General features: G+C 53.8%; 5 protein-coding genes across 5 annotated transcripts; 3 read left to right on the top strand and 2 right to left on the bottom strand.

The window, feature by feature from the left end:
- Window positions 1-2,002: 2,002 nt before the first annotated feature.
- A1O3_03467 (uncharacterized protein) lies at window positions 2,003-2,794 on the top strand (the record flags this gene model as incomplete). The annotated part of the gene is made up of 1 exon (XM_007733605.1): window positions 2,003-2,794. One exon carries the CDS (start codon window positions 2,003-2,005, stop codon window positions 2,792-2,794), a length of 792 nt encoding a protein of 263 aa, XP_007731795.1.
- Window positions 2,795-3,323: 529 nt separating this feature from the next.
- On the bottom strand, window positions 3,324-4,537 carry A1O3_03466 (uncharacterized protein; the record flags this gene model as incomplete). The annotated part of the gene is made up of 3 exons (XM_007733604.1): window positions 3,324-4,270; window positions 4,356-4,428; window positions 4,490-4,537. 3 exons carry the CDS (start codon window positions 4,535-4,537, stop codon window positions 3,324-3,326), a joined length of 1,068 nt encoding a protein of 355 aa, XP_007731794.1.
- Window positions 4,538-5,112: 575 nt separating this feature from the next.
- On the top strand, window positions 5,113-5,782 carry A1O3_03465 (uncharacterized protein; the record flags this gene model as incomplete). The annotated part of the gene is made up of 2 exons (XM_007733603.1): window positions 5,113-5,130; window positions 5,186-5,782. 2 exons carry the CDS (start codon window positions 5,113-5,115, stop codon window positions 5,780-5,782), a joined length of 615 nt encoding a protein of 204 aa, XP_007731793.1.
- Window positions 5,783-13,364: 7,582 nt separating this feature from the next.
- A1O3_03464 (uncharacterized protein) lies at window positions 13,365-16,294 on the top strand (the record flags this gene model as incomplete). The annotated part of the gene is made up of 2 exons (XM_007733602.1): window positions 13,365-14,357; window positions 14,408-16,294. The coding sequence occupies 2 exons, from the start codon at window positions 13,365-13,367 to the stop codon at window positions 16,292-16,294; spliced, it is 2,880 nt and encodes a 959-aa protein (XP_007731792.1).
- An 830-nt stretch (window positions 16,295-17,124) lies between these two features.
- A1O3_03463 (uncharacterized protein) lies at window positions 17,125-18,396 on the bottom strand (the record flags this gene model as incomplete). Its single annotated transcript, XM_007733601.1, has 1 exon — window positions 17,125-18,396. One exon carries the CDS (start codon window positions 18,394-18,396, stop codon window positions 17,125-17,127), a length of 1,272 nt encoding a protein of 423 aa, XP_007731791.1.
- Between the last annotated feature and the right edge of the window lie 44 nt (window positions 18,397-18,440).

Genomic DNA, 18,440 nt, shown 5'->3' with positions numbered 1-18,440 from the left:
TTCAGTCACAAGTGCACCAAACCCTACGCAGTGGCAGTATGCATCTTGATGTCAGCGAAGATTCTCTTCAGCCCTTCTTTGATAATACACCAAAGCAATGGCAACTGCCAACGAAGAGTTGGGCGGTACCCAGGAGAGCGCTGCCGAATAATCTGGACAACAAGCGTGTTGCAACATATTGTTCGATCCAGCAATTTGCTTCCGCACCAGATCTAGCATCGCAGTATCTAAAGGATTCGATGATTATCGCTTCCTAGATAGTCGATCTAGTGGTTGTGTTTGGAGGCAATTGACATTTTCAGGTTTCAAGCAGACCCGGCCAGACATTGGTGGAGTCCATTAAGCCTCTAGATCGGACCCTTGGTCGTGAGTTTAGGCTACTATGGTCTTTCAGTCATGATCCAGCACCGCTCCACGTTAGACCAGAGGCGTCATAAACCTGGTGATCTCCAGCCTGAGAGCTCTTGTACGAGAGGTTGTCCTTGTCGTACCGCAGTCTATCCGGTACCAATACTTCCACAAGCTTCCTGTGGACAACCAAGTATGATGTCTTGTAACTTGTTCAGCATGTCCTTCTGAACAAGGCTAACAAGGCTTATACTGTCTGGAGACAGTCATGTGCTACCAGAACACCAGTCAAAAACCATGAAACCAACTGCGGAGTCACAGCCTTTTGGAAGTAATGGGTTCCAAAGGGTTGAGGAAAGGACTTTTTACTTAGCAGATTCCTTGTATAGTTTCTTGAATTCAAACTTAGTACTTCAAAACTACCTCCAGTTCCTTCTGTCTGGTGCCCCGCCTGGGTTCTTTCTGTGTTTGGCGTCGTACACATGATGACCAGATGTCAAGACCCGAGTCTTGACACTTGATAATGGTCGTAGCTGGAGTACTAGGTAAGGTATTACAAAATAGGGGTGGCCGGCGGACAATAATGTCGGGCGTGATCAGAGCAATACACAGTATACCGGTATGACTACCCAGTATTTCCCACGCTTATAACGGCGAGCCATACCTAGGTGAAGGTAGTACGTACCTAAGACATCAATGACAAGACTATGGAATGATTGATGTGGCGTGCTTACCGAGGCCGATGTCGCATCTGAATGTTAGTACCTACGGTGGACAGTGGGAGTATCAGATAAGATTACAGCTCATCACCACGAGATGGGCCCCTCTCCATCTCTACCTACGTAGTACTTACTCGAGTATGCCATACCTAGGTGGTGTGTTCTACTTTCTTCACAATTACATCCAGACCAGCTTGAGCGAGACCAGGCTCTAGAGCTCTACTCTCTCCTCTCCATACCTATCTACCATCTATCTACCCATCACTCGCGCTCCGAGTCCCGCCGGAATCCGCCCCTCTCCCTACGAGTTCTCGCGGAGCTTGGTGGTTCCGAGACCCTGAGACCGGGCGCCGTCTGAGAGGAAAGAAAGGAAAAGACACAAGAAAGGGAAGGTGGTCTAGAGCTATCATAGATATCTAGTTATCTGGATATCTGGATACCTTGACCTTGACCTTCGGCGAGCGGGCAGACAATAGGGTCGTGGTGCCTCTAATAGACAGTGGGAGAGCGGCACAAACACAATCTACCTACCTACCTACTTGCCTGCCTACCTACCTACCTACCTACCTACCTACCTACCTACTTACCTACCTACCCACCTACCTGCCTATATCTACCCCTCTAACAACTTCATTTACCCATCTACCTACGGGCGGATCGAGTCGAATCGATCCAAGAACCGTTGTGCTCTGAGAGCGTTCGGAAGTGGTGCACAGGAATTCACAACTTGCAGTTTGCCTGGTCGGTGCAAAAGCGCTGCCAGTGGAAGTCAACGGATACACTGCACCGAGACGAATTGGGAAGGGAAGCGACTCAGGAATATATCTCGAAAAGGAGTTCGCTCAGGGACAGATAAAACCAGGGAAACAGCTCGAGCAGAGCGAATCGGATTTGGGGGAAGATTCTTCAGTACGTTTACATTTGATTGAGACAAGATGCGTCTGGCCGGACGGCTACTGTCGGCAGTGCTGCTGCTCGGGTCGCATGTTGCCTGCGTCCCAGTTGAAACGCTGGAGATAGAAGCCCGCGAGCTACAGCTCCAGCTCCAGCTCGAGCTCGAGACACCGCCGCCAACTCTGAACGAGCTGGCTCCCGTAGAAGAAGATGATGACCCTTCGGCATTCACAATCCCCTCACGCTACGAGTCGACCGTTCTGGGTCGACGTCTGCTCGGCCTCTCCAAGACCGGCATCCTCACCACCGTGTTCCCCGAGAACATCACCTCAGACCGTGTGCCTGCAGGTGTGGCCAACACGCCCATTGGACTGCCGGATTACATTGCCTCGTGCGAGGAGCCGAGCGGGAACCCAACTCTTCTGGCCCTGACAGTGTCGACATCGACGCAGAACGCCCTGGCTGGCTCCAACGTCTCGCTGACACTGTCCTGGTGGGACCAGTACGCGCAGCTCACCCATCACCAGCCCTGGTCGGCGGCGAACCTTCCACGGTTGAATCTGGTCGGATACTTGGAGAAGATAACGGACGACGAGGTCAAGAGCGAGGACATTGCGGCATGTTTCACAAAAGCCCACGGTGACAGTGTCCTCTGGTTGCCTGGAAAGAAGTGGGCCGCGCACAAGGGTCTGTGGGTGAGACTGGTCGTTCGCGAGATCTATTGGATCGGTGGGTTCGGTGATCGCAATTTCATCGGTTGGTTTGATCGAGACGAGTGGGCTGCTGTCAAAGTCGACGAGTGGTTGGCGGCAAGGTTGCCTGGTGAGAAATGATAAGGGAGATCGAGGTGTACAGACTGTACGGAGTAAGCGGCTGATGGCCGGTGATGTGTGCTGGTTGCTGATTACTAGTCAGTTGGCTAAATCGCCGCCTGGAAATACAATATCTGCCACTCTTAGAGTTCGCATTGCCCAGGTCTTCCTCCCGAAGTGTGGATGCATCACTCTTTGAGAACAGATCGTAGAAATGCGTGTCTGGAGATGACCTGGTTCGGCCAGATCGACGGTGTTTGTATACGGCAGGCTCGGGCAGCCGAACCGTCGCAGCTGAATACGAGTTTGCACCTTCGGACTGACAGTGGTTGGGGTCAAGGTTTATATCATGAGTACTGGCGACGTAGTGGCCCCATAAGCCTCGAGCTGGTTATGCTTCAATCCCGAACCATAGCGTAAGGACGGTCGCGAGTTTTGTTGGGCAAGTTTCCCACGACAAGCAGCACTCCTCGGTGATTCTCTTCACTGGTGGTCTTTCTGTAAAGAAGGTTTCCCTGTTGCTGTTTCCTTCGGAGGTTCTAGTCATCCCCTATGGGCTTGAGCTGGAGTTCCTTGGCCGGTTCGACACAGGCAGGGAAATGCGACGCCTGTGATCTCCAGCGGTGTCTGCATTCTGCGTGCGATCAAGGGTTCTGGCGAGTAGGCCTGAAGCACGTCCTAATTCACCGCCTTCCTGCTTCGCAGCATCGGCGCCGGCCAAGATACGCGGCTGGAAATGGGTTACAAAGACCCGTAACCTGTCCTCTCGATCATCAAGGATTTGATTTTCGTCCTCCGTTTGCTGGCCGAAGAGATTCAAGTAGGCGTAAGCATTGGACTTGACAGGAGTCAAAAGTGAGCTGGTGAACCACAAAGGATAATCGGCGGCCAGAGGGCCCACGCGGGAGTCTGCGGCCTCGTCGCCCGCAAGTCCTGCTTGCAAAAACTCGGCAAGAACTTGCATAATGCGCGCAGTCGATTTGGCATCTCCTCCAAACGACGCTTTGTTGGACGACCACTTGCTCGCATCGGCGGATCTCCAGCCGAGAACGGTAGTGAAGCACTCCAATGTCTGGTACCAGCCTCCGGGACTGGAGACCAGCTCGGGTCCGGCGACTTTGATCAGAAACGATAAGAAGTCTATCGCTGTGGCTCGGATATCTCGCGACAGATGTGTCATGCCGGCACGCATGTAGGGCAGCATTTTGGTGACATGGTCGCGGATGCCTTCATTTGGAAGTGTCTGAAGCAGCTTTAGCAGTTGGTTTCGAACCCCGGCAGAGCCGTCGAGGATCAGAGGACAGAGACTGCCGAGCAGAGCGTTCGTCGTTATGGGCAGCGCATTTCCTTTAGGAGTTGATGCGACATGAGACGTCAAGTAAGCCAGCGAATCCCGCCTTTGAGAGTCGGAGCGGGAACTGAGCAGTGAGACGTGGTGAAGGAAGGTGGCCGTTTGCGATGGAGCATTGACATCCAGTTGCTGGTTCAGAACGATGGCTTTGTGCGACGGTCAGCACGACATCAAGGGGTGTTGGGCCGGAAGAGCCAAAGCTAGGTAGGGTCAGGGTAAAGGGTACCTTACCTTTGGAGCGAAAGCTAGTATCGGTGTGGTTGTCGGCCTTGGGCCTGGCCTTGCCCACCTTGAGTTTCTGTTTCTGTCGAGGCGTCAGCAGGGCCAGTGCAAAATGGAGGTTGAGGTCGAGGCGCGCTACGGACCTGGAAATCTTTCTTCTTCTCCCTCTTCTTCTTCGCACTCGATCCCATCTTGACAACCCAACAGACCAGAGTAGGGGAGGGGGAAGATCGTGTGGAGTGGAGGTGTAAGCACAGAGGGTGATTCTGGAGCGACGACGTGGAAACGCAAGTCATTTTTTTCTGAACTGCGGTGCTCAGGCTCGACCACTAAGCTTTGGAGCCGGGCAGCGGGCCGAGCCGGGGACCGCCGCCTTTCCCAATCCGGCGGCCATTCTCATTCTCAATTTCTGTCCCGGATTGCGAATCGGCGGAGCCTCGTTTTTGCGTGGGTAATGAAAACTCGCAGACCGCACAGCCTCGCCGCCACCACCACTCCATGTTGGACGTTGCTTGACTGGATCCTTGGTTAGTGTCTCGATCGAAGATCTTGAGATCAGATCTCTGACCGTCCCTAGATCTGGTGTCCCATTCTTAGCTTGTTGCCCGACGCGTCCTGCGCGTTTGTGTCCCAACCTGTCCAACCCACTCCTCTCAGGTCAACCGAGTCCTGCCGAAAACCTTACGACCTGACTTGCAGTATGAGTATGCGACACACTCTTACTACTGAACGAGCCCACTACTAGCTGGAGGAGAACATCGCCAAGATGGTGCAGACAGAGAGCGTACGTCTCCCTCAGAAACCCTCCCCCAGGCAAGCAATGCGGCTAACGTGTGCAGAGGCTGAATGGACCCTCCATCGATGCGATGCTACGAGGTCTCACGGAGAGACCCAACGTCCAGTCTACGCTGATATTGTCGAGAAGAGATGGATCCATTATCGCAGCCACGGGGGTCGCGGCTTCAAAGATGCCGACCGCGTCTACGCCTGCTACAGGAATTTCATATACCAAATACACGCAGACGCAGCAGGCGGCACCAACTCCGGTCGAGGGTGGAAGCGACGTTACACAAGGAGCAGCTGAGGCCACAGAGACCGCACAAGAGAAGCCGCCCCAGCCCGTTGAGCTGCTGGCCTCCTCAATTTTCCAATTCGTCACCAACGCCGACGCGCTGGGTGTGACGCTCGGAACAGTATCGCGCGGCACAACCGGGTCTGAGGGGCCACATGGCGGCTCAGGTCACAGCGACGATACGACGGGGTCCAAACAAGATGCCGGGAACGAAGAAGAGTCGGACCAGACACGAGGCGAGGATGACGTGCAGCTATTGAGGCTGCGGATCAAGCACCAAGAGATCATCATCTTTCCCGACCCGAACTACATCTGCTGTGTGATCCAAAGAACGGGGAAGATCGGCGCGGTCACGCACCGATAGGAGGTGCCCAAGTCAAGTCTTAATCATGCACCAATACCCGATGATCAGAGCCATGAACAGGACGACCTGACCGGAGAAGTGTAGTCGGCGTGTCCAAGCATGAAGTCGAACAGATACGTTGAGCAGGCATATTTGCAGTTCCCTCGTCGGATCTTGTTATCTCAGAGCCCGTGATTGTCCGACCTACTAGTACAGATACTGTACGATCCAAATTGGGCACGGCTCTCCCACCAAGATCTCCGAGATAAGAGGACAGAAGAAGAAACATCGCCGAGATGGAAATGCAATTATGCAACTGTACCATTACCACAGTCGATAATCAGACGACACTGCCTTCCTTCACTCCTGATTCCGTCTCGTTCACCAGCCCTCGCCCGGCCTGGGTGGACGAACTGTTCCTGGCCATAGTAGATCGGGGTGACAGTTTGCCAAAAGGAAGAAAGAACCCGAGCTGGACAAGTGCTGGCTGACAGAGATCACTGACGCAAACATCTCAGATTGGACTCGTTGCCCCGGATTTCTTTATCTGAGGACCAACCCAAAAAGGAAGGCCGAGCAGGAAAAAGAAAAGAAACACCAGCTCGTTATCGCTTACTTCTTGGGCACGGCCACCACCACTTATCAAAAGAGCTGTAAGGGCCCTTAGGCCTCTTGCGCTCGCCATCACGAGCCTATCGAAACCCTCATAGGCGCTGATACGGGAGGGGGCGAGAGCCCCAGCTTTTGCTATCGCTCATATCTGGTATCTGGTATCTGGTATCTGGTATCTGGTATCTGATATCGACTATGATTAGGTAGCAAGTAGTATGATATATTTGATTTTGTTTACCAAACTGACCCGTTGAATCCTCGTATCGCTCGCTCGCCGATCCCTTGACCTTTGACCAAGCTGGATATTTTCCTTATCGTACCTCGCAGTATTGCCACGGTTCAGGGGCCCTGGTATCTGGTGTCTGGTGGCTCAGTCCTGCTACTTAAGGGCCTGAGCAGCCGCCCGAAAAGAACTTCGAAACATACTGTACTCCATACATCCATCCGTACTCTACCATACGCCCTCTCTTGCGCCTGGCCAAACCCGTCCAAGTCGAAGTGCACGTGCCTGGAAGCCTTGCCTTTGCCTGGACGGCAATCACAGGTCACAGGTCACAGGTCGCAGGTCCTTCCTCCCTCCCAAAAAGCAAGCTCGCACCCATGCTCCGCCACTATGGGGAAGGCCAACGCACAATGTTACAGGACACATCGCCGCATACCGACAGCACAGGATGCCTCACCCACGGTCGAGACATCAGAAGCATGAGACAGCTGGTCGCTTTAGCACCGACACCGTACACATCAGCGGCGTCCCGAGCAAGATTCATTGACAAAAACAAATTCGCAAAGAGGAGGAACAAGGGCCAGGGACACAAGGGACAGGGCGCGCCAGGATTGTCTCCTTGCTTTTTCTTCTTCGACTTGGGGGAGCCGTCTTGGGAGCGGACTTGCTTCCGATGGTTTTCCCACACCTCACCCCTCACCCCCCGGTCTCTCCTTGACGAGACTTTGATTAATCAATCGTTCATGACGAACTGAGGTCGGGCGTCGAGCCATGATCTGGTCACCTACAACCAACCCCTACCAACGACTACTTGTTCCAGCCCGCATCCTGCGCCTCCCATCCTGCGCATCCTGCGCATCCTACGGAGTACGGAGTACACCCTGCAAGCGAACATCAACTTTTAGCTTGGTGCACTAGGGAGGCAAGCAGCAGCTTGAAGAAAGAAGTGCGCAGTCCAAGTCCAGCCACCAAGCATGCACTACTGAGTAGCGTGGGGGTGCCACCTCTGTATCACTTCACCCACTCTGCTCTTCGCAACCCTTTGCTCCTCGGACCGTACCCCTTGTTGGCAATGCTGGTAAGGATGACTGACTTGATGAGCCAACTCACAAATTGAACAGGGGCATCGCTTACGACTCGTCCTTGAGAATACGTCAGAATGCACGCGGCCGAAACCACTCCTTTGATCCACCCCCAATTTAGTTGAACACGGCACATCAGGCTGAACCCCTCCGTTGAGTATCCTTGCCCGTCTACGGAGTAGCCTCTGCGCTCGATGACGGAAATGCAGGACTGACCACAGGTGGTGGGAGTGCTCGATAATCCACCTCAAAGCCACAGAGTTACTGCGTGGCGGGTCACGCAGCTAACAAACGCAGCTACAGGCCTTGGGGGTCCACCCTTCACCAATCATGCCTCGTCCAATTGTTCCATGCGTCAGCCCCCTGCAAACTAGATGGTCGAGTCAGGGACTGAGCAAGTCCTCACTTGCCTGCCACCGAGACCGACGATGGTTACGGTGTCGATGCTGCCGCTGCCACCACTGCTGCACGACTGAGCCGACGTTGATGACTCGTGGGCCAAACAGTTGTCTCCCTCTGCAATTGCTGAAGAACAAACGGCCCTCGCTCCAACTACCGCTTCTGACTCCTTGCCGGACGCCACGCGCAATCTGAGCTGTTTGTGATTGCTTCTTCTTCCTGCCTACCAGTGGGGATCAGTGTTGAGAATGATAGTCGCGTGCCCGACAGACGCCACAGGGGCAATGTGGACCTTAAGCATAGGTAGGTAATGAGGATCACTTCGCGAGCGAGTGGTTTCGACGGCATTTACGGTGATCTGTTGTCTTGCAATCCGTTGCTCAAGGGCCAGCTCGATGGGCTTGTTTCGACACCAGTTTCCCAACAATGTTGAGCGACAAGACTTGTTTCAGAGAACGATCAGCCTCCCCATCGCTGAGCTCAACAACAGTGCGCGTTGGAGGCCCCATTGTCGATATTGACAGGAAGACAGGTCGCCATTGTTGCACCGCAAGCATGCGAAGAACGAAGCCAGATCAGATATCAGCCTTAGAGCCTGCAGGATGTGTCGCATGTCGTAGGTCCGGAGGAACTGAATGTTTCAGCCGCTGTCACACAGTCTCCGGTATCGATAGGTGAGATGAAGAAACCAGATGCTTTTCGACTGGTCCTTCGTCTACCTGTCAACGCTTGATGTGGAGTTTCGACTACTTGTTTCTATTCACGATGAAGTGAGATACATTCATCTAGAGCGACGGCTACCAGATGATTAGGGGTTGGCTTTGGGGTTTCCACCCCAGTTGAGACGGCAAAGCTTTCATTATCATCGTTCAGCCACCATGGCTAGCTCGAACACAAAATGTGTAAATTTCCCATAGGTCTCAGCGCCGGATTGGGTAACAGAGACGCAGAACGTCAATCCAGATTCACTTGATCGACAATTCGTGAACAATCGAAAGCGTGCAAGAAAACCACCTACAGAGTATCCGTCAACCATCCACGATCTCGTGGGGTGCAGCCATAACGCCTATCAGACGTCTGCTAGTAGGTTGATCCAGCAGATTTCAGGTTTCACGGCATCAATGGTCCTGAAGTTCATCAAGGATCTCCAAAAGTATGATGTGAATGCCTCTCAAACTTGCAGCCGTCAATGGCGGTATGACGGATGAGATCGGCTACTGATGATTGCGTTCAGTGCTGACTTGTGGACTCGAAACTCCGTGGGTAATTAGGTCTTCTTCCAGATCTACAGACGTTGGGGGGGTCTTCAGTTGGGTTAGACGCCGCGGCCGTGGTCCACTCCGGGGCCTTCGATTTTGGACCATCCGTGCGAGACGCATCGGCCGCTTACAGGTCAAGGGTAGCTGCGGTGAGCCAGGACCCTCGAGGCTCGGGGATATTCCAGCGAAAGCCCACGAACCCTCGAGTTGTGACGTTGCGCCAAATGCAGTTTCTGCGACTAAACTCTGGTTTAGCTTACCTTTGCAAAAAGGCGGTTTTGACGCCTCCAGCACAATTTTCAAGGCCTCCTTTTTCCAGCAGAAAGCATGCCACTGGCGGACGAAAGTGGCATATTAACAGTAGCTCGCGCAAGGGAGACAGTAACCCCGCGCTAGAAGAGCCAGCCTATTTCGGGGTCAGTGGGTGAATCGATCCGTAGGTGAGGGGGCTATTGGTGACTGCCAGACTGATACGAGTAAGTCAGCAGTAGCCGGGTGTATTCGGAGGAGTGGCCATTGGCGGCTCATTTCCGCCAAATTATTCTCGGAGTCTAGAAGGGAAAACAGTAGGGCGGACGGTGGCAACGCCATGTGCTTTGAACCTCCCTGGAAGTGGAATTTTTGCGGGCATGGCATGCCGACGGAGATGTACCGAAGGCAATATGTCGGAACCGCGTGAGATGAATGGACAGCCAAGTGAGATGAAGCACATGCCTCTCGACGATCTTACGCCGCCATGCAGGCGAACAGAGAGGCCCACTGACTATTTGTGTCAGGGTTCAATTGAACTCTGGACTGCCATCTGGGCCCTGTGTGCTGCTATTTGGAGATCCAGCTCATCCTCCACATAGGAAGGGAAAGAGAGAGAAAAAGTTCAACTGTAGGATCAGCATTGCATGACGTCCTCTGTGCCTCTGTGCCTCTGTGCCACTGTGATGTGCTTCTGATCCGCGCAGACAAGGGTTCTGTGGGAAGTGTCTCCCGTATCGATTCCCGGGCTGTGGTTTGACCTTTGAACTGCACGTCAATCCCATGGGTCAGAAGTGGGATGACTGATTCATGGTTGGCTGGAGACGATGGAATCGACAGGGTTGCAATGGGCGCCATGCAGTTCGCTGCTTTGACGTCCCCCTGCAGTAATTGGCTAATTGTGACCAGGGGGTGCATTGTTCACCACAGTGCTGGTAGTGCTATTTTAACGAGGTGGTCGGTTAGGTACCGGGGTGTTCAGTACGGAGCAGGGATGAACGTAATATTTGTGGGAGGATGAACGGCCGGGGAGAGGTCGTCGTGTGGGTGGCCTTCGAGGGGGCAATTGCTCGCCTTGCTTTGTTTGTTTGTTTTCCTCAATCGCTCTAGGCTGTGAAGGATGGTCGACGGTCTTGATGTGAGGGTGAGGAGGCTAATGTCTAGACTCTAGAGTGGCCATGGCCTGGGTATCCGTAGTTTGGACATGGAGAACCGAGGTGTAGGAGAGCGTTGGGAAGAGGTACACGCTACGCCGTGGCAAATTGTATGGGGAACAAAGTACCGTCGCAGGCAAGTCCTGGGGCCGCTTAGGCCTGTGGTGCCGGTACCTTCCCGGCGTCGGCGCAGGTGCAGGCGCAGGCAGAGGCAGTCTGTATGTTCCAGGGTCTGTTCCCACGGAACCTGCCCGGTGTGTTATTCCTTGCAAGACAAAACCTGGTACAGAGGGAAGGTACCTCAGGTACCTCCATACTTCAGTGATTCTTTCCATACATTCCAAGAGGCTCCCTGTGTACTGGAACTCCAGGGCAAGTACGTAGCCGAAAACCGTCTTCTTCGGACCTCCTGGCCGTGGCAATTCAATATGCTACCAGGTGGAGCAGTGGATTTCCCTCTGGACCGTCGTTGCTGGTGTACTACTGAGCTAGTAGTCTGAAGGAAGAGGTACGCACATACGTTCCTCTACCAACACATGCCAAATCCTGCGACGATTCCTCCAACTCGACCTCACTCAGCCTCCTTTGCCTCCTCCTGCTTGGCCGGAATAAGATACCACAGATGAGGAAGGGTGTAGGAAGTCAAGCCTGGTCACCTTCTCTCTTCTGTCATGCTACTGAGGGATATAAGTCCTCTTTACCGGATCTCACCTCACGTTGTCTACCCAATGCATGCCACTCCAGTGGCCCTCGCAGCCTGAGTGGTGGTGCACTTTGGGTGGCCACTTAATCCGCCTGATCTTCCACCCGATGGAAATCGGTAAAGTACCGCCTATGTACTGTGTACCTTGGGGTCAATCAAGGCCAATGGCCGAAATGCGGGCGTCGTAGATATTATGAGAAACTATTTGTTGTTGCGGACGCCGTACCGGATGCTGGCGAGACGCATAGGTCGTCATATCTATCATCCTACGTACCTCTCCACGCGGTCGGCCATTAATAAATGAAATATTAACACGCTGTAGTAATAGCAGCTTGACAGTGCAGAAGCCACGCCGGAACTGACCCACGCTACAGGACTACCAGTGTGGCAGACACCAGAAGCTGAATCTAGGCCCATAAAAAGATGGGCCTGAGCACCCCGGTTCGGCCGCTTAACTGAGCCCTCCAACCCCTCCAGATGCTGTCAGGCCAGCCTGAGGCTAGCCTCTAGGCCCCTAAGGCCCTGCCATGAGCCCTAGCCCTCGTTGCTGAGCCAAAGTCAAGCCCCGCCGAAGGTCAGGTTCCCTGCATGCCATTTCTGCTTCTGCTGCGGGCGCCGGGGCGGCGCACTGGTGAAGAAACGATGGATCGGTGCTGGGCTATCATCTGCCAACATGCTGCTTGCTCCCCATCAGCGCAGTCGAGTCGACGCCTCTGGACGAATGATTTCTCTCCCGTCCCACTGACTTCCACTCTACCCTCTACCAACGTCTCAGGTGCATCCACCACTTACACCACACTCTCGGTGCTTTCTCGAATCCCTCGTCGTCCCCCAGTCCTGCCTCCCGCTGGTTCCAGCTTGGGCCCTAGCTCTCTCGGTGGTACCGACTGGTGCCATGCCGACAACGACTCGTTCAGGGCCCTCTCGATGCCTCAGTTGCTCTCCAGCCATACAGAGCGGTGGAAAAGATGCCAATTCCAGAGGAAGGTACAGGCCATAATGGATATTATTGTCAATAATAAAAATACAAACAGTGACCGGCAAAAGAAAGAGAGCTCAGGACCACCCAGCGCCGCGACTAAGAAGATGCCCCTGGTCGCGAGAGAACTCGATCTCCCTACCACCACGCACGTACTATAGGGATTGACTAGGATGGACTCCCGTCCTTCTCGGGGTTACCTCGTTCGCCTCATCCCCCAAAAATGCTACACGTACTCCGTACATGCCACTGGCAGTGATCGTGACCTCTTTTCTTTTTCACCGACAACCATATTGATATTCACGCATCTCTCGTGAGGGAATCCGGCTTACCTGCTGCAGGTGACATCTCGAGCCGGAAGCCTCGCCCACAGCTTCTAGCCTTTCCTCCCGCGCGCACCTAAACCTCTTCTCGTAGCTCGTCCGTCCGCCCTCTCAACTCCCGAAATGCTTGCGCTCAAACACCTTCGGTTACTCCCAATGGTTAAGTTGATTGCCCCCCGGCTCCAGTTTGCTCCAGTCCCCCTCCACTAGGCCGGCGCGCCATTCGCACCATCTCTTTGACCCTGGCCACACCTTACGCATACTGGCATTACCCATGCCCACCTGCTTGCGCCTTGACCATGCCGTCCGTCCATCTCTCGACGCCTCCTGGTCCCTCATCTCATAGGTTGCGTGCCTCTCTTGACCTGCACCCTCCCACCTAGTGACGCCCGATCCCATACTTCTGTCTTGTGTCTGCCGACTTTTTCGTCTCGTGGTAATGACACTGCCGCCGCCACGACCAAATACCTCCTCTACTGCCAATTAATTTCTGCTCGTTGTCTGACCACTCACACCTACATTACTATTTCGTGGTTCTTCGACTCTACGGCTGATGATATTAACGCCATTGCCGTTGCTATTCAACCTGCTGCACGCGACGACTCCTATCGACCCCGGTAATGTCGAGTGCGGATTATGAAGAACGTGGGGGAACTGCAGCTTCTCGTGCACCTTCCGCCGTCCACTCCGACGCCGACCACTTTCACTTCCCTGCGCCTCCGCCCTCCTCGAGTCTCGACGACACCGATTCCTCGACTTGGTCCAGTTTGGGCGGAGCTCTGACTGGCAATACCTCCTCAGCCAACCTTTCACCCACCAACTTCTCAACCGCCGCCTTCCACTTCAACGTCTCTGACTCGGACAAGTTCACAGCTTCCAACCTGGATCTCTCCACTTCCCAAGCCTTTCCTCGCGATGAGTCGCTGTTACGGGACATCGCCTTCCCGGAATGGAAGACCGACGCCCGTTCCTCCGACTTCGAGAGCCCTGAAGAGCTGCAAAAGAAGGATCCATTAGGCACTCAAATATGGAAGCTCTACAGCCGGACAAAGTCCCGTCTGCCAAATCAGGAGCGCATGGAGAATCTGACCTGGCGAATGATGGCTATGAACCTTCGTCGTCGCGAGCAAATGCAAGCAACGTATGCCAACAACACCCATTCCGGCAGCGACCATCGCCCCGCCGGTACTGATACTTTCTTTAGTGCAAAGCAATCCCAACCCAGCACCACTGCTCGTACGTCCGCTCCTAGTGGAATTGCTCAGCAACTACGAAACTCAGTCGACCATGGCGTCGATCAACTGGGGCAGTTCGATCAACATGAACTGGAGCATCTCTCGGATCCCATGAACCTCGACGACTTCATCATTCCAAGTTCGGTTGCTTCGCCCACCGGGATAACCTCGCCCGCCCCATCTGAAGCCCAAGATCAATCGAAGCTGTTCCAGTCTGCTGGGATTCCCATTGCTGCACGCAACAAGCCACAAGTCCACATCCCGCAGGGACTACCACCCGCCTCTATGCCCCAAACATCAATTCCCATAAACCGGTCATCAGAATTCGACTATGTCCCGAAAAGAGTCCGCAAGACTAGCATTGACGAAAGGAGAGGAGTGAGTGTCTGTGTCTTTGTTCAGAAAGACCCTTGCTAATGTGCCACCAGAATCGAAAGCGACCGGCTGAGTTTTCTCCTCAGGTACCTCCATTGATTGCCCCCAACGGCGCCAACAACTCGGAGATGGATCATGCTGTTCCTGACTACGCCCTCGATCAACAGAACTCCTCCCAATATGGTAGTCAGGCCAATTTTCAGGGGCAAATGGCCATGCACCTTGACTCTGTTCACCTCAGCGATGATCCCATACTTACCCCAGCTGGGCCATTCCAACAAAACTTGGCCTTCTCTCCTGCCGCCTCGCCAATGGTGACCAATGGTCCTTTTTCAAACATGTATCCCCAATCCTCCATGGCTTCTTCATTGAACTCGACGGATTTCTACTCCCCGCCCCAGTCTGGCTATGCTTCGGCTGTCTCTACACCCCAACCCGGCCAAGAAAATGACCCTACCCAGTACTACTTTGATCACGCCAGTCATCCACGAGCGATGCCATTTTACCCATCACAAAGGCCTAATCATCTGATGGCTCCCATGGCTTCCCAATTTTCATATGGACCCAACAATGAGCAGATATACACTGCCATGAATGGTGTTGGATCAGCCCCTGCAATGAGCGGATTCTCAATGCAGCAACACGTTGATCCTTCCAACGTCCTGGTCCCGGAATACGGTAACCGGGTTTCGCCTGGGGTGTCCATGGCTGGAAACGATAACATGTTTCATTTTGGAGCCGATTCGGATCAAGAAGATGACGAGGGCAACTTTGGGGAGCGCAATCTGATGATGCAGTCAGATTACGGACACCTGGGTGACCCGACATTAGACCTCAACTCCGGTCTGCAATGGGATCCGAATGCCACGGACTTTGGCAGCATGCCGCGTTACGGTGGTGGCAAACAGGTTAGAATTGGCGGGGCGGAGATGGTCAACTCGCCGCCTGATTGGGGCTCCTCGATGCTGAGTCGGACCCACGGCTCAGCAGCCTCAATCAGCGAGATTCGAAATCGGGACCAGGACCCAAGGAGACAGAAGATCCCAAGGACGACGTCCACGCCTGTGTTATCCAACCATCAAATGCAGTCGAGCACCAATTCTCCTGATGAATCTGGTTTCAGCAGTCAACAGCCATCAAGGCCCAGCAGTCCTGGGCCCAAGAACACCGACCAGAATGGTGTGCCGACAACGTGCACCAATTGTTTCACGCAAACCACACCATTGTGGCGTCGTAACCCAGAAGGCCACCCGCTCTGCAACGCCTGTGGTTTATTCCTCAAATTACATGGTGTGGTTCGTCCCCTGTCCCTGAAAACGGATGTGATCAAGAAGCGTAATCGAGGCAGCGGGAATACAATGCCCATGAGTTCCGCCGCGACGAGAGCCTCCAAGAAAGCATCTCGCAAGAACTCGGTCCAGCAGACACCAGCGACAACGCCCACGTCGGGCATTGCGGCAAGTGAGCAAAATTCAGCGTCTCCAGCCTCGGTCCAAGGCTCTGTCCATTCTGGGTCTGCTATGACCCCGCCATCAATCTACCCGCCTGGAACTACTGGAGGGAAACCGGGAGTGGTCCCCATTGCTGCTGCACCCCCCAAGCCACCTGTGCCACCGGGTCCTAATATGGCCCGACCTGTGCAGGTAACACCGAAACGTCAACGGAGGCAGTCTCGGGCCTCTACGGCCACACTGCCTATCATGACTGGAAATTCTGCGTCACCCAACGAAACTGAGATGCAAGACGTTGGTCAGTCTACCCCAAAGATGAGTCAGGCTCCGGTCACTCGGGCCAAGGCGGCCAGCATCTCCTCTACCGTTGGAGCCACCACCATGGCTTCTGTGATGCAAGGTAGTTTGCTGAATTCGGGCGTTCAAAACGTGCCCGGAGGACCACACGGCAACAGCCAAGAATGGGAATGGCTGACGATGAGTTTGTGATGTTTGCAAACTGGGCTTTTAGCCAATATGGTACCGTTCGGCACCTGAATCCTCATGGGCACGCGCTATTCGCCCTTTCCTTTTCCGGCGGTGCGTATAGAGTATGTCGACTTTCCTCCTCGTTTGATATCCCCAGCTCTCCAATTATACGACTTGATGACCATGCGATACAATGAACCTTTCATCCCTCAACTTACACCAAAGACCTCGGACGGGTGCAGAAAGGAGAAGAGACAACAGGATTTGGCAACTTCGAACTGGTCGAGGTTTCTTTATATGATGTGCGGATATAATGGTGGGATGTGTCGTCTGCGATATTGTGATTTTTACAAAGTGATATCACCGCGTCTGTTTCGAGAGCTTGGTTATAAAGAGCATCGAGCAGAAGTGCGCAATTTGATTTGGTTTTTGGCAAAGATTTTGAATACCAGCATGGTGGGAATGCAATGAATAGAAGGGATTATCACCCTCCCGAATGCAAACGACTTGATGTTACGAAGGAGAAGGTGTGGATGTTTGGTTGGACGATCTTCGAACATCCATAAACCAAGGCATCGATCGGCAGACGGGGGAGCGCAATGAAGTGGATAATACATAGAGGTACAACAGCAACATAGAACTATTGAAGCGGGAGATTCAAGTGCTCGCGCAGACGACAGTACAAGTTTGTTGTAGTTGTAGTAGGGAGTAGGCCTGCTATCTCGATGTGCGGAAAAGTACCAGGCACCTACATACTGCGAGGTTCTCATGACATTTATGCAAGTGTTGATAGTATCCAGGGAGATCTCCAGCTCTATCAGGTGAATGTCTTTCTAAAGTTCTAGATATATTCACTCTGACGGCGTAAACCTTGCCACGAGCCAGGCGAGATCATTTTCATGCGGCTTCGGCCATTTCGAATAATACTGCCACCGCTGTTCATCCCGATCCCATTTGCGATTGGGGACAAACGCTTCGACACTGTAGTAGTTGTCACGCATATAGATTGGCTGGTAGCTGGGTGGTCCACTTCGCTCGAGAAATTCATCCGTCCCCGCCGCGGCCTCCTCGTCCGTGAGGTGGTAGAGGCGCGGTCTTTGAGACGGCGCCGGCGTTGTCTTGTCACCCTTCCTCCGCCATCTCCCCGAGCGCAGAATCGTGCGTGTAGTGACGGCGAGGTGTTTTTGGAGTATACGCGCGTGTGTAAGCGAGCTCTGCATGGCCTTCGTGACAATTTGAGCGTTTTTCTCCAGTAACTGAACATTCCACTCGGGGTTCCGACCGCGAGGGATAATGGGAAGAGGTTCGCGATTGTCGAAGTTTGGCTGCCAGTGCGCAAGGTCAAGGATGATGCACAGATTGTTCCAGGCCAGGACACAGCTCATGCAGGTACAGACGAATGAGGGGTCGATTTGCTTGATATGCTGGTAGGGATTCTTGTGTATCTTCAGACGGTCTTGCCACTGCTGGCTCAGGAGCGCTGGACGGGCGGCATCGGAGACTCTGTCCAGCATCACGGGCAGTGGGAAGCATTGACGTAGGACCCAGTAGCGGCGGTACATGATGCTGTCGGCAATGGCAGTCTCGTTGTCCAGAATGAATCTTCGCATAGAGCGGTTGAGACGGAGGAGGCTGTATATGTCGCTGGGCTGTAAGAAACTGAGCATCAGCAACAGCAACTCCGATGGAAAGTCAAGCAGCGACTGAATGTCCGAGTGGACTTTCCGCGCCGACTGCTTCTTCTGATGTCTCCGTTGCAAGCGAGCGGTTTTCTTGGAGTGCAAGGCCAATGCGGCAGTCGTATCAACCAGAGGCTCCTCGTCTGAAGAGGCGGTGTCCGTTCTGATGCTCGCGGGTTTCTTCGTCCGCCTCGGGAGGGCAATGGTGGCGGTGGGTTTGCTAGCAGCTGGTATCCATTTGATCGGACCTTGTGCAGTTCCGGACAAGGAGTTCTGCAGTGGCTCATTGATTTTCTCAACATTCAGCCCACTTCGGCCCTCGAGCACTGTGGGCTCTGAAAGAGAAGAAGGGACACCGTTGACGCCCAGAGTCACCTCATCATTGTGAGCCAAGCATGCCCTTTGATCGCCAAGTAGATCACAGTCCCCCAAGGCCCCGGTCATCCTTCACCCTCTGCGGCAAGCCGCTCAGTCTAGTCTATATGCCA

The sequence above is a fragment of the Capronia epimyces genome (assembly GCF_000585565.1).
Source record: "Capronia epimyces CBS 606.96 chromosome Unknown aczIQ-supercont1.3, whole genome shotgun sequence".
NCBI classification, from domain to species: domain Eukaryota; kingdom Fungi; phylum Ascomycota; class Eurotiomycetes; order Chaetothyriales; family Herpotrichiellaceae; genus Capronia; species Capronia epimyces.
This window is presented reverse-complemented; position numbering and strand designations above follow the sequence as displayed.